This window comes from Cebus imitator, unplaced genomic scaffold (genome assembly GCF_001604975.1).
Source record: "Cebus imitator isolate Cc_AM_T3 unplaced genomic scaffold, Cebus_imitator-1.0 Scaffold660, whole genome shotgun sequence".
Lineage (NCBI taxonomy): Eukaryota > Metazoa > Chordata > Mammalia > Primates > Cebidae > Cebus > Cebus imitator.
Genome location: NW_016107975.1, coordinates 652,823 through 668,450, shown reverse-complemented (window position 1 = coordinate 668,450; position 15,628 = coordinate 652,823). Strand labels below are relative to the sequence as shown.

Below are 15,628 nucleotides of genomic sequence, written 5' to 3'. Positions count from 1 at the left end.
TGATACATATGATATACATATAACCTTTCTGTGCCTTCTAATCAACATTCAAACTAAAACCTTAGCTAGTCCAGATTCAGTGCAATCTCTATCAAAACGCCAGTGACATTCTTTACAGAAATAGTGAAACCAACTCTCAAATTTATATGAAACCACAACACATCCAGCATAGCCAAAGCAATTCTGAGCTTAATATCAAAGCTGGAGGCATCACATTACCTGAATATACTGCAAAGCTGTAGCAATCAAAACCACATGGCGCTGGCATTAAAACAGACATATAGACCAACGAATCCAGAAATAAATCTGTGTATTTAACAGGCAACTCAGTTTTAACAAAGGTACCAGAAACATACACTGGTAAAAAAGATAGTGTCTTCAAAAAATAATGCTGGGAAAAACTGCATATTGATATGCAGAAGAATGAATTTAGACTCCTATCTCTCACCATATGCAAAACCAAACTAAAACGGATTGAAGACTTACATGTAAGATCTGAAACTATAACACTATTAGAAAAAAAGATCGGAGAAATGTTTTAGATATTGGTCTGGGCAGAAAATTCTTGAGTGAGACCTCAAAGGCACAGGCAACAAAATCAAAAATGGACAAATAGGATTACATCAAGCTAAAATGCTTTGGTACAGCAAAGGAAACAATCAGCAGAGTGAAAAGATAAACTACAGAATGAGAGAAAATATTTTTACGCTATTCTACTGACAAGGGATTAATAACCAGAATGTATAATGAACTCAAACAACTTAGTAGCAAGAAATCAAATAATTAGATCAAAAAATGGGCAAAAGATCCGAATACACATTTTTCAAAGGAAGATATACAAATGGTCGATAGGTAGATGAAAAAATGCACAACATCCCTAATCATCAGAGAAATGCAAATCGAAACTGCAATGAAATATCATCTCATCCCAGTTAAAATGGCTACTATAAAAAAGACAATAATGGATGCTGATGAGGGTGTGAAGAAAAGGGAACCCTCGTACACTTTTGGTGGGAAAGTAAATTAGCACAGTCATTATGGAAAACAATATGGAGATTCCTCAAAACACGAAAAATAGAACTTCCATGTGATCAGCAATCCTACTGCTGGGTATATATTTAAAAGAAATGAAATCGGGATATCAAAGCTAAATCTGCACTACCATGTTTATTGCAGTACTGCCACTTAAGAAAATGTGGTTCAGATAGATCACATATATGTGGAATAATAATGGACTATTATTCAGTCATAAAAACATAAAGTCCTTGTCATTTACAACAATATGGTTGGAACTGGAGGACATCATGTTAAGTGAAATGAGCCAGGCACAAAAAGGTAAATATCACTTGTTCTCACTCATATGTGGGAACTAATAAAATCGATCTCATGGATGTAGAGAGTAGAATAATAGTTAATAGCGCTGGGAAGTATAGTGTGGGCTTATGAAGAAATGTTGGTTAATGATTACGCAAGTACAACTAGACAAAAGGAATAAGATCTAGTGTTTGGTAGCATAATAAGGCAACTATATTTAATTTTAATTTATTGTATTTTTCAAAATAACTAGAGGAGTAGATTTCAGATGTTTCCAACACAAAGCAATGATAAATTTTTGAAGTGATGCATATCCAAATTACTTGATTTGATCATTACACATTGTATACTTGTATCATTATATCATGTATACTTGTAAATACATACGCTATTATGTATCCATAATTTTTTCAGTTATCAAAAAGAAAAGAAATAAAGAGAAAATGTGGCAATTAAAAAGAAAAAATAAAACTGTGATTATTTATAGACACAATACCTGTTTATACAGGAAACCCAATAAATTATACCTAAAATGATACATTTAATACAAAAAAAATTCAGTGAAGTAACTGGATATAAGAATCAGCTTGCAAATTTCAATTGTATTTCTATTTATAGCAAGAATTACTAAAGAAATTTTTAAAATAAGTATGCCATTTGCAAAACCGTGAATCTGAAATACCTATGTTTGTTTGCTAGCTATATGTGTATTTTTATTAATTATATTTTATTGTATTTTTATAATTATAATTCTAAATGATCTGATATGATATATGCTTATATGCATTTTGTGTGTTTTTATTAGAAATAAATTTATTTAGATTTACATATTCATTACATTTTGCAGATTTGGTGTCTGATGAGGGCTGCTTTCTGCTTCCAAGGTGGCACTGTGTTGCTACATCCTCATGTGGCAGAAGGGAAAACGGAGTGAATGCTAGTTCCTAGCAGCTTTTTTGTGAGGCACTAATCAACCCATGAGGGCAAAGCTCTGCTGACTTAATTATTTCCCCAAAGGCCCTACCTCTTAAAATAACAAAATAGGGATGTGTTAATATAAATTTTGAGAAGACACAAATATTTAAACCATAGGAAAGGAAGTTTGATCTTTCCATTGTCTAAGAAGGGGTAAAAGGACTAATTTTTGAAAACAATGTATTGAAGGGCACAGCATGACATTGATTAGAGAAGTCAATGTTATAAAGAAATCTTATATTTAAACACTACTTTAGATATCACATTCAGTCCCAAATATAAATCCAGTTGTTTTTTTTTTTTACAAAATAGCTTTATTAAGGTGTGTCATGCATACAGCATAAATTTCATCCATTTAATGTGCATAAGTCAGTTTTTTTAATTTTTATTTTTATTTTTTGTTTTTAGAACAGTCCTATTGCAATAGTCAGTTATTTTTAGTATATTCAGTTATGACTATCACTACTGAAATTTGGAAAGTTTCCATCATCCCCAAAAGAAACTGTTAACAATTAACAGTCACTTTCTATTCCAATCTTCCCTTAGGCATTGGCAACCACTATTCCATTTTCTATTTCTATGGGATTGCCTTTTATTGATATTTCATATAAACACACTTGTATAATGTGAAACTTTAAGAAAGACTGAATGCCACAAATAAAATGTTGAGTAAAAAGAGCAAGACCTACAGCAATGAAATCTGTACTTGGTGGTATGTATATTACATTCCAACAGTTTTGAAAAATTCTTTATTAGAACAAATTACATAATTTATTTTAAAACTTTTTCAATCAAAATATTATTTCCATTTTGTGAGATTTAAAATTACCTGAACAGACTCCAAATTCAGTTGCTTTAATTCTAAAGTTTATGCTTACAATTATATAGTTGTGACGATCCACACGTGTGTGATTTAAGTCCAGATGAGTGCAGCATTGCACAGTTATGTTTACCGATATCTGATTACGTTATCCTGTAATGGAGAAAAATCCATAATCCCATTAGACTGTATGGGAACATTTCATGAAACAAGAGCATTTTCCACACAGTGTAAGAAAAGAATATTATGAAACAGTTGATATTTTCCATGTATTATTATGAGTTGGTTATTATGAAAATTGAACGAAGCAGTCCTTTTGTCTTGGGAGATGTTCTAATACCCCCAGTGGATGTCTGATATCACAGATAATAATGAACTGTATATATGCTGTGTTTTATCTATACATATATAGCTCTGATAAACTTTCATTTATAAATTAGGCACAGTAAGGGATGAAAACAAACTAATAATAATGAAAAAAGAACAATTATAACAATGGCCGGCAAAAATACTCTTGCATTTTGGGGCTGTTATTAAGCAAACTAAGAGTGACTTAAACATAAGCACTACAGTACTGCGATAGTCGATCTTATAACTGAGACAGCTGAATGACTAATGGACAGGGAACTTAGGCTGTGCAGTTATCCTGGATGAAGCAATGATTCATGTCCCGGGTGAGACGGATCCATACACTATATAAATAATTTAATTACACTACTCAAAACGGTGCAAAATTTAAAACTCATGAATTGTTTCTTCCTAGAATTTTCCTTTTAATATTTTTGGCAGTGGTTGAGCCTGGGTAACTAAAACCACAGAAAGTGTAATTGTGGATCATTTCTTAATATTTATAGCAATATTTCACTAACTTTCAACATCTTTATGGTTATAATTACACTTAAATTTATTCATAATGTTATTCTGAACTTGTCCTTTTATATTCTTCTACTATATAGAATCATTCAAAAAACTTACTTAAATTTGAATGCTGATATTCAAATGTTCAAATTTATTGACACCCATGGATGATCACTGCTGCTACAAGAGACGCCAACCTATTAGAGAACTGACAGGGAGACCAGAAATTTCTAATGGAAAATAAAAAATTTTCATTTAAATCATAATTATAAAAGTTCTAATTAGCTTTTAGGTGCTTTCTTTGAATTCTGAACTTTTATTAAGTTTTTATTAATTTTTAAAAGTGCAAGTAATACATTCTTTCATAAGATGCTTCATTTTCAAAACAAAATAAATACATTAAACAAAATAGTAAACTTGACGCTTTATAGTGTCAAAAACTGTTAGGAATTTTTGTAATTTTGACTTAAAAGGAACATTTTAATTTTTATACTTAGTACATTCATTCTTATTTTGATAAGCAAAACTGTGATTCATGTAATTTGACAGTTGCCCTTGTCGGGTAAGACAGACCTTCAGTCCTTCAGTAAGGACTGAAATAAATTTCCTAATACTGCATGCACATTTATTTCTCCAGATATTCTGATTAAATCAGTGTACTTTTCCACTATGGTTCTCATAGTGGAACTTTTCTGCTTGAAGTTTAGAAGGAAATCGAAAGGTTGAGGAAATAAATGACACAGAGGCCAAAAATTGGCCTTTCTGGGCACCACACCAGTCTTTAGCCCTCACTTATCTGATTCGGTTTTTGGTGGAATAACAATGGTCTTGACCAGGTACATGGAATCGTTTTTCTCTGCCACTCCCTACTAAATACAACTATAAACTCTGGAAGTAATGAAAGACACATGGGAAAACTCCGAAAGGTGGAAAGAGGAAGGCAAAATGGTTTGAGACCCCAGAATCAGGGATCAACAGTGTCCAGGCATCTACAGTCCCCCATCCAGCAGAAGAAAGTGATCTAGGCCTCTGTTGCTCAGAACCCAATCTGGCAACAGGAGGTGGCTCAGCTAAGCCTACTGCTGCTCTGTATTGAAAGGAAATCCTACCAGCAACACTAGGCAAGGTTGGTGCCACTGGCAAGGATGATTTACCAGGAGACCTGCTACCAATTAGGAGTCAGAGGAAGGGCTTCTCCTCCCACAGCAAAAGACACCAGGGAAGGTGTGGCTGAGAGGGGTCAGCAAAGGAACCCCGTGACTACACGTGCACCATCCAGGTTCCCCTTTGTCCCTGAGGACATGAGACTCACTCCCCCATCCAGAGACACAGGCCTGAATGGATTGTAAACGTTCTATGTACGTAATGCTGCAATGAACAGTAACAAACAACAGCTAACGGCATTATTGCACAAATATCGAAGACACAGGTGAAAATACACACTGTATGATTCACTTGATATAAATTCAAAAACAAATGATAAATAAGCTTTGCTTATTTATTAAAAGTCAATACAGTGGTTTGGAGAGGAGGCAGGAAAAATGAGGAAGGCATACATAGGGGCAGGACTGCTGGGACTGGAAACTTCTATTTCATGATCTGCCTTGTATCATGAGTCCATTCACTTTGTGATCAATATGCATGACCATGACAGGCTTAGTCTTCTTTATATAAAAAATAATAAATGGGATTTTAAAGACCCTTGATGCTTAATACAAGACAGGACAGTGAGCCTATAGAAAGATTTAAACTAGGCAAGTAACCATCACTTATATGCACACATTCACACACACACACACACACACACACACACACACACTCACATATATACTCAATTTCAATGTAGTACCGCTAGCCAAGTTTGGCCAGGAGACAGTTGAAATGTAGCTATTTAAATTTAACATTAATTATTAAAAAGTAAATAACATTTAAAACCAATTCCTCACCACATGAGCCACATTTATAGAGAGATGAACATTTCCAGCTTTGTAGGAAATATTCTAGCTATATTTTACCTACAATAGAAGTCAATAAACAAAAATCTGTGAACCTTATGCGGTTTTAAATTCAGTAATAAATGTCTAAATAACATATGGGCCAAATAAATTATCAAGATGAATGGTCACAAAAGACTACTGAAGGAAGATTTTGAAAGGGCACAAATATTTTATTTCTGGTTTAAACATGGTAATACCATTAAGGTCTTTACAGTTATTAAACTGTTAATAAAGCTATATTATCACTGCATTTTGATGTTTATATGAAATAGAAAATTCCTAGGAAATGCTCATTACCAAAATATAGTACCTCAAGTAGAAATCTGAGAAGAAATTCAGTTTAGACAAACATTCCTATAAAAATAGCCTACAAACTCAGATGACATCACTAGTGAATACCATCTAAAAATAAAGCAGTAGTCTTAACAGATGCTTCCAGATTGTAGAAAAAGAGAAAATCTTCTCAAGATAGCCTTGATACCAAAACTTTTCAAGTACATAGCTATAAATAAAAACATGGTCAAATATCCTTGTGAACATGGATAAAGAAACAAATCTTACCCTAGGTATAATAATATATGAACTGATATTTTATAAGGGGCCATATACAATAATCAGCATGGATTTGTTTTAGAAACAAAGACTAGTTTAACACTTGACAAAAATAAAACTAGTTTATTTTATAAAATGTTATATAAAGAAAACATATATCATTCCAACTAATAAAAAATAATAAAAATGTTACAATTGATAAAATCCATTAGAAAAAAAGGAATATTATAAAACTGCTTCAATATAAGAAAGATATGATAAAAAAAAGCTTTATAAATATGAATAATATTTTGAAATTATTTTTGCCAAAACAAAAAAATGATACATATGATACATACAGAATTTGACTGTACCTTCTATTCAACTATGGATATAAAGCCCTACCCTGTGAAAATAAATGAAGCAAAAATAAGTTATTGCACATGAATAGAAAAAATAAAAGTGTGATTATTTGCAGATAAAATTGATGTTTATATAGAAAATCCAGAAAATCCTATATTTGAAATGATAGATTTAAATATGTAAAATAAGTGAAACAACTAGATAAAACATCAAAATGCAGACATCAATTGTATTTCTATTTACAACAACAAAAATTACTAAAAGGAATATTAAAATCAGGATGCCATTTACAAAAGCATGAATGTAAAACATCTGCATTTCTGTATGATTAAATCCCCCAAAATGCATAATATGATAGAAATTAAAGAGAACCCAGCACATTGAACACAGTGCATGGAAGGACACAATATGATATTGATTGGAAAAGTCAAGAAGCTAATCTTAAAAATTACTTTAGAGATTAAATGCAGTCACAAACAGCCCCATGAGAGGTTTTTTTTTTTTTTGACAGCTTTATTGAAGTATTATGCACATAGCATAAATTTCATCCACTTAAAATGTGACTTTTGGTGTATTCACAGAGTTCCAGCCATCACCATGACTGAAATTTAGAAAGTTTACATCACTGACACAAAGAAACATTCTAGCAATTAGTGGTCATCTCCTATTTCAGCTTTCCTTAGGCATTGGCAATCACTATTCTACTTTCTGTCTCCAGAGTTTCCCTTGTATGTAGCAAGAACTTATATGAAGTTCTTGCTGCTTCATATAAACTGACTCATATAATATGCAAGTTTTAGGAAGGCTGAATGCCACAAACATCAAGTTGAGCAAAATAAGCCCAACACAAATGCCAGGAGATCTGTACTTTTGTAACTGTGTGTATTATATTTCAATAACTGATTTAGAATTTTCTTATTATTACAGCAAATAACATGATTCATTTTAAGACAGGCAATTATGTTATTTCTATTTTAACAAATATAAAATTTATCTGTCAGACTGCAAACTCAAATGTTTTAATTCTAAAGCTTATGCTTACAAGGATATTTTATTGAAGATCCACATGGCTTTGATTTAAGTCCATCTATATGTAGCATTGCACAATTATGTTCAGCATTATTTGAGTCTTTAATCCTGTAATGAAGAAAAATGCATAATTCTGTTACATTTTATGCAAATAATCCATGAGACAAGAGCGTTTTCCATGTACTGTAAAAAAATAATTTGATGAGAAAGGATAATTAAATTTTTCAAATACTATTAGTAAAAGTCATTACTCTGAACACGCAATACAGTAGTCCTCCTTCATCCATGGAGGATATGTTTCAAAACCCCAGTGAATGTATGAAATGGCAGATAGCACAGAACCTATAGACAGATTATGTTTACCCATTCATAACCATGATAAAGTTTAATTTGTAAATTAGGCACAATAAGAGATTGACAGCAATAACTACTAATAAAAAAACAAGCATAGCAATATGCCAACAGCACTACTATAGTGCTTTGAGGATTTTCTTTTTCCTTTTTTTTTTTTTTGAGACAGAGTCCCACTGTGTTGCCCAGGTGGGAGTGCAGTAGTGTGATCTCGGCTCACTGCAACCACTGCCTCCCAGGTTCAAGTGATTCTCCTGCCGCAGTCTCCCAAGTAGCTGGGACTACAGGCACACGTCACCATGCCCAGCTAATTTCTGTATTTTTAGTAGAGACGGGGTTTTATTATATTAGCCAGGCTGGTCTCAAATTCCTGACCTCATGATCCACCTGCCTTGGACTCCCAAAGTGCTGGGATTACAGAAGAGAGCCACTGTGCCCAGTCTGAGGATATTCTTAAGTAAAATAAGGATGACTTTTTAATAAAAACGAGCACTGCAATTATCTGATCGTCCATCTGAAGTTTGTCCAACTCATGGTCCAGGACAGCTTGAAATGCAGCCCAGCATAAATTTATAAACTTTCTTAAAACATTCTGGGGTATTTTTGCAATTTTCTTTTGTTTTGTTTTAGCTCATCAGCTATCGTTAGTGTTAGTGTATTATATGTATGGCCCAAGACAATCCTTATTCCAATGTGGCCAAAGAAGCCAAAGATTGGACACCCCTGGTCCATCTGATAACCAAGAAGGTTACTAGCTGACTAATGAGTGGGTAGACATATATGGACCACGATGGTCTACTGTAAAATATTTATATCACAATTTCACTAACTTTCCACATCTTTCTTCATGTCTATGATTCCACATAAATTTATTCATATTATGCTTCCGAATTTATCCTTTATATGTGTTTTTTTATATAGCAACAAACAAAACAACTTACGTATATTTGAAAGTCAAACCATCTATTGACACCCATGGGTGATGACTGCTGTTACGAAACACACCAATCCATGAGGGAGCTGAAATGGCAGCCAGAACTTTCTGAAAGAAAATGAAGAATTTTCAATTAAATAACAATTATGAAAACATTATAAAAACAATATATTAAAGTTGAAAACTACTATGGGCAGGGCCAAAAACTTTCATGAATGTTTGTAATTTTGATTTAAATGAACTCTTCAGTAGTACTTTCATTCTTCTCATGTTAATTAAAAAACTTTAATTCTTGCAATATAATAGTTACCCCAATTGACAGAATAAACACAGTAAGGCTTTATGATTTCCCTGATACTGTGCATTTATTCCTCCAGATACTGTGACTAAATCAACCTCCTTTTGTACTATATTTCTCAGAGTCGTAGACTTAGAAGAGAATAGAGGAGTTGTCATTCAGAAATAAACGACATAGAAGCTACAGACTGGGCTTTCTGGGCACCACACCATTCTTGAACTAGATAAACCCTCACTTTCATCTGATTCGGTTTGGTGGAACATCAGTGGTCCTGACCAGGTGGTATAGAAATGTCCCTCTCTGCTACTTCCTCTCTGCTACTCCCTCCTAAAAACAACTTAAACTCTGGGATTAGCAAAAGACAAAAGCAATGGAGAACTCTGAAAGCTGGAAAGAGAAAGATGAAATTGTCTGGGACCCTAGCATTGGGGATCAACCAAGTGTCCAAGGGAGCATGTTAAGTTCTCCACCCAGAAGAAGGTGACGTAGGTCTGCTGTTTCCCAACACCTGACCTGGCAATAGGAGGAGGCTCAGCAAAGCTCACTTCTGCTGTGTATTGAAGAGTCCCCTCCACAACACCAGGTAAGGCTGATACCAATGGCAAGCATGATCTATCAGGAGATCTGCTACCAATTCAGAACCAGAGGAAGTGCTTTGTTCTCATAGCGAGAGACACCAGGGTGGGTGTGGATGAGGAGGATCAGCAAAGGGACCCCATGACTATGAGTGCACCATCCAGGGTCCTCTTTGCCCTTGAGGACATAAGACTCACTTCCCCATCCAGAGACACAAGATTGAATGGATTGTTGGTGTTCTTTGTACATAGCACAGCGGTGAACAGTAGCAAACCACAAATAACTGCAATAATATAGAGGAATTGCACAAATATCAGCATATCAGATAGGAGTAAAAAAGACAGACATGAAAATTCACACTGTATTATTCCCTTTATATAAATTCAAGAACAGGCGAACATTATTTATAACGTTAAAAATCAAGACAGTGTTTTGGAGAGGAGTCAGGATAAGTGGTGAGGGCATACACAGGGTGGAACTGCTGGAGCTGGAAACTTTTATTTCATGATCTAACTAGTATGGCATGAATTCATTCACTTTGCGATCAATCTGCATGACCAGATCATATCATGCTCAATAAAATTAAATAGCAAAATTCATTGTGGATTCAAAGCATTTATAGAAGCATGGTTTTCCACGAAAAGCAAAAACTGAAAATAAAAGTACATTCATAGTATATAAATTAAAAACAATAAGTCACTCAATTGAATATTACATAAACTTGATGATATATATGCTAAATATATGTACACACATATTAATGATTTCTGCAAATGTATTATTGACCAAAATAAGCTTTTCATAAAGCGTTTAAAACATTTACATCTTACCATTTCTTCTTCATTATCTATAGAAAGCAGCGTGGAGTTCTTTGAAGCACAGGCCAGCAAACTCTCTTCCCAAGTTCTTTTTTCCTTACCAAAGTAATAACAACTGTTGGAATACGTCATCCACTCCTCCGGACAATGGTCACAATGATGTGCTATGAAAGATATAAATTACTATGCAGAACAATATGAATTTTTAAAAATGAAAATTATTTTACATATTTTGCAGTGGAATTAACATATATGTGCTTAACATATTTATGCATCCTTACATGATTATAAATATATATATTTTAATAACCCAGTCACTCATACACACATTCACAGAAACGGGTTAGTCTCTCATCCCCTAATTGTGTTCCCATATAAAGCAAATCAACAAACAAAAATACACCCTACACAGGTCTTGAACATCATTGATACAAAACTACTTTTTGACGGTAGTAAAATTATTTATTTCTTATCATCTCACAGCAGTAGGAAACTTCTGTTAACTGGGAGAAAGACAACAGAATGATTTTAAGTGAATATTTCTACTTATTGAAGAAAAGGAAATGCTTCCTTATAGTCTTTGTTTATAAATATTTGTGGCTCAATTTAATGGCTTATTTTCTCCAGTAATGCTATTGTTATTTTACATGCCTTAAAACAGACACAAAATATAAACTGTACTAATATCAGAACGTTGAAAACCAAAATGTACCTTTCTGGGTTCTTGTATTCGGGGAAGAATTGTTCTGCCCCAGGACTGTAATCGAAAAATTAAAATGATTTTTATTAAAACTAATATCTAGATAAACCATAACAAGTTTAGTTTTTTACTTTGACACTTTGTGTGTTATTTAAAATGGGGAAAATCTTAAAATTAACTATTTTAATAAAAATAAATGAAGTAGATCTTTGAAAGAAATTTTTTTTAAAGACTTTAGCACAAAACTGCACCATCTCTTGTAGTATTTGATGTATCCACTTTCCAAAATTAATTTTTCTAAATACTTTTTTCCTATTGCATGGCTTTGAATTATGAAATCAGAAAATATATCTATCTTTGTGTGTGTATACATATATAGATTACACATGCAAAAAAAAAAAGTGTTCCCCACAATTATTTTGTTATTTGTAGTTGTGAAAAGCTCAGAATAACTATAATACTTTTGGGTCCAAATATAAACATTAAAATGAAAGTTCTGTTCCTTAATATTATAAAATATTTTGAGGCAGTTCCAAGCATTAAACAGTTCCCTTCTAATCTCTCAAAAATATGCTTACAAGGAATAAGAACCATTGTTTTTAGCACAGTGGCCACCAGGACAATGCAAATGATTCCCAGAACCTCGGCAGTCAGCCTCTCTGGAGGTAGCAGTAAACCTGCGGGGAGAGAAACAGAGGCACTGAGAGGGGAGAGAGTTTATTAGGATTACGCACGAGAACCCGCATGCACAGGGAAATAATGGTAAACTCTGCCCTCTAAATCTGTATCTATTATAGTAATCTTTCTCTCAGAAGGTACCATTTAATTTCAGGAAATATAATGCTTCATGAGTTGCTGATCACAGATTACGGTTGAACAATGCCTGAATAAAATTAGCCTTCCTATTTCATATTAGAATTTTAGATCCCAATTATGAACTCTGATTCTCACAAGTGCAAATTTTTCCCTATTTTCCCCCCACCCTTCTGTATTCAACTGCACATCCTAAAACAATAATATTGCAGATGTATTTAATGTTTTACCTTTGCAGTCATATATTTTATCAATCCCTTGATGATTCAGAGAAGCATTTTGAAGGTTTAATTCTTCTTGGAATACTTCCTGTTCGGTTCCTGAAATAGAGCTTTTATTACCCTTAGGTCTCCTTTGCTGCCTCTTTGGGTCCTGGGCCAGACTCACTTCTGAGAAGGTTTCTCTTTGTTTATTCACCTCTGCAGCTGTGTGATGTCAGGGACTGTGCTCTATGATAACTGCACTTAAGAAGATACAGATGGTGTATATTTTGACAGGATCCCTGGTATAGGCAAACTGCATGTGCTGGGGCTGAGCAGTAATGTTTATTTTGCTGTTAACCCATGTAAAATTATGTTACTAATTTCCTGAAGCTTTAAACAAAAATCTCATGATATAATTGGTAATTTTTTAGAGGTATTCTGTATTTGACTAATGGGAACAATAAAAACATTACATTTGTGAGAGCTAAGATCATGAAAAAAATTTGTATTAAAGTTAGATTCTTCAAAAACATTTCACACAAATGGAATGCATATGTTAAAAATTAAAATGCTGTATTTAAAAATACACCGATTTTATGATAGTTTTAAAATTCACTGATGGTTAAGAATTGCGTGCCATAAGATAAAATAGTTCTGTTAGCATATAGAGTAACTTCTTATACGAAAATACGTCGTGAGTGACTTACATTCATTTATCAATAGAACATGAGCTATTGTCGAGCGATTTTTTTTTCTAAATTAGGAAATCAGAAAAGTCATTAAAATTTAAAAAATACATCTTATATCTTGTAAAACTACCCTATGCATAAACTAAATACAATTGAAAACAAAATATATTTTTAATTGCTTCTTTTACACAGGAAATTGATAATTGATTAAATGACTAAAATAGGAAAGCTTAAAGTGATAAATAAAAGTGGGGGCCATCTATGGAAGGATACTGTCCAACCAAACTTTCAGAGAGTTCCTATGGGTGTATAAGTCAGTGAGGGTTGCTTTGGCTGTATAAGTCATTGTAATAGCTCAGATCATGTCATTTAATACTCTAGTCAATGAGCTCTGTAGTCAATGAAACTATAATTAACTCTAGCTTTGGAAGTTATAACGCGTGACCTTACTAAATTGCTTAGTGTCTACTGACCTAGTTTACTAATCTACGTTGGGAAAAATAATTTTTAAAATGTGATATGTAAAACACTAAACACACAACCTGGCACATATTAGCATTGAATACATAATAGATATTTTAATTATTTTTTAACACAATTTTGCCATTTTATTATTTCTGATTTGCATTAGAGTGTGTAAAATAACTCATTAGTTAGGCATCTCATGTCAGTGTAGTAAATCTTTTTTGCAATGTTTGGTTCAATTGTATTAAGTCTTCCAATTGTTTGTAATTAAGTTCAGATTTGTATTTTATGGAAACGACTTCATTCTTGCTTTTATTAAACATTAAAACTGCTTTTGTTAAATCTAGGTATGTGACTGAGGATGTATGTTTGACATTTACAATTTGATGTATCCATTTAAAAAATTTATTTTTAAAGGTTGGCCCACCTGTAATATACAATTAAACCAGTAATGATTATCATATTCAAAATTAATTGTTCATTGTCATGATGGTTATGGGTTTCACTCTGAATTGCATTGGTTGGCAAACCTATTATTATGTATGCACATACTTGAGTGATTCTCCACAGGCAATAGTGTGAATACTCTAAGAAATCCTCAAACATATTTTATATTTTGGCTCATTTTTAACCCTGAATTATTCACATAAAGAGAGTTCTACCTTGATTTTAGCCTATATAAACTTGATTTCGGGTGCATCTCATCTACTATTTACAATCTTCTACCAAAGGAGATGAGCTGGTAGAAAAACAGGAGAGTAGCAACACATACCTTCTGTCATCAGAAAGTCACACACTCTTCAGTGGAGAGGTCAGGCTACCTCTTCAAGACACAAAAGGTATCTGATTTTACTGACTGCCCTTTGAAGGCTCAGCGTGAGGCTAGAGTGGAAAAAGTAGATTCTTCACCAATGTGTCACTTCAGATTTGAACAGGAAATTCTCACACTAGGCCTGTTTTGAATCATTTTATCTCATCACACACCTCAGAATACAGGAGACTTTGGATGGCTAGTGTGTCATATAGTTTGTCCATTTTCAAGTACCCCTTAGAAATTTTTATAGTCGACAAGATGAGGAGAGAACAGAGATTTAACACATGCAGTTAATTGTTTCCATCTCAGTCACAAACACTAAAATATTGTAACTTTTTAAAATTATCTTAGATGTTTACTTTCTACATTTAGACAAGGTGCCTAAGTTGTCTTGGCATTATATACTTTATCATATACCCCTATAATATCACTGCTGTCATAATAAAAAATTTAAATAATCTTATCAATAGGAATTTAATATACTTGTCACTCTTCTGAGAAAATACTACATTTTCAACTTAATTGTAACTGACATCAATTCTCAAACTTTTTTTCTTAATTTCTTTGTCTTAGTTCTTAAAATTCCCATTCATTTTTCTTCTTCATATAAGTTAACCAGATTCCTCTGATTAAAACAAATGTCTCTTGAAAGAATAAAATGTTAAACAATACTGAACTATATCACCATGCCAGAGACTGAAATAATACAAACTACTCACTATATTGCTCACTGATTCCTTCCTCAATCATGACTTACTGTCTGCATTTTAATAGAAATATTTGTTGTAAATGATTAAAACTTAAGTTGAACTATGTAGGGAGGTAAAACAATTTTTAAAACATCACCTACTTAAAAATGGGGTGGGCAGAAAACGGAGATTTTTAAAACACAAGTGAAATGGTACGTGAGTGCCTGGGTGTGGTAGCTCCTGTCAGTAATCCCAGCACTCCAGGATCACTTGAGCTGAGGAGTTCAGGGCCAGTATGAGACACAGGATGAAACCCTGTCTCTTCAAAAAAAATCCAAAAATTAGCCGAGGATTCTTGTGTTTTCTTGCAGTCCCAGCTGCTCTGGAGGCT

At 33.2% G+C, this 15,628-nt stretch overlaps 1 protein-coding gene across 3 annotated transcripts; it reads right to left on the bottom strand.

The window, feature by feature from the left end:
* Window positions 1-1,017: 1,017 nt before the first annotated feature.
* Window positions 1,018-15,110, bottom strand: KLRC2 (killer cell lectin like receptor C2). 3 transcript variants are annotated; one of them, XM_037734776.1, is made up of 8 exons: window positions 14,507-15,110; window positions 12,608-12,697; window positions 12,143-12,241; window positions 11,577-11,621; window positions 10,877-11,028; window positions 9,180-9,280; window positions 7,901-7,995; window positions 1,018-3,262 (listed from the first exon to the last, which is right to left on the bottom strand). In XM_037734776.1, coding segments are annotated over exons 1-8 (594 nt in total). In that variant the 5' UTR covers window positions 14,517-15,110; the 3' UTR covers window positions 1,018-3,260. The 3 variants fall into 3 exon arrangements, with proteins under 3 accessions (XP_037590704.1, XP_017373664.1, XP_037590705.1); XM_017518175.2 differs by lacking the exon at window positions 1,018-3,262 and having other exon boundaries at window positions 7,282-7,995; XM_037734777.1 differs by lacking the exons at window positions 1,018-3,262; window positions 11,577-11,621 and having other exon boundaries at window positions 7,282-7,995.
* Window positions 15,111-15,628: the final 518 nt, after the last annotated feature.

Coding starts and splice junctions, on each gene's coding strand:
- KLRC2 (XM_017518175.2), bottom strand. Junction 11,029..11,576: donor GAATACAAGAACCCAGAAAG/GTACATTTTGGT, acceptor TATCTTTCATAG/CACATCATTGTGACCATTGT. Junction 7,996..9,179: donor GGTTTGACTTTCAAATATAC/GTAAGTTGTTTT, acceptor TCTTCATTACAG/GATTAAAGACTCAAATAATG.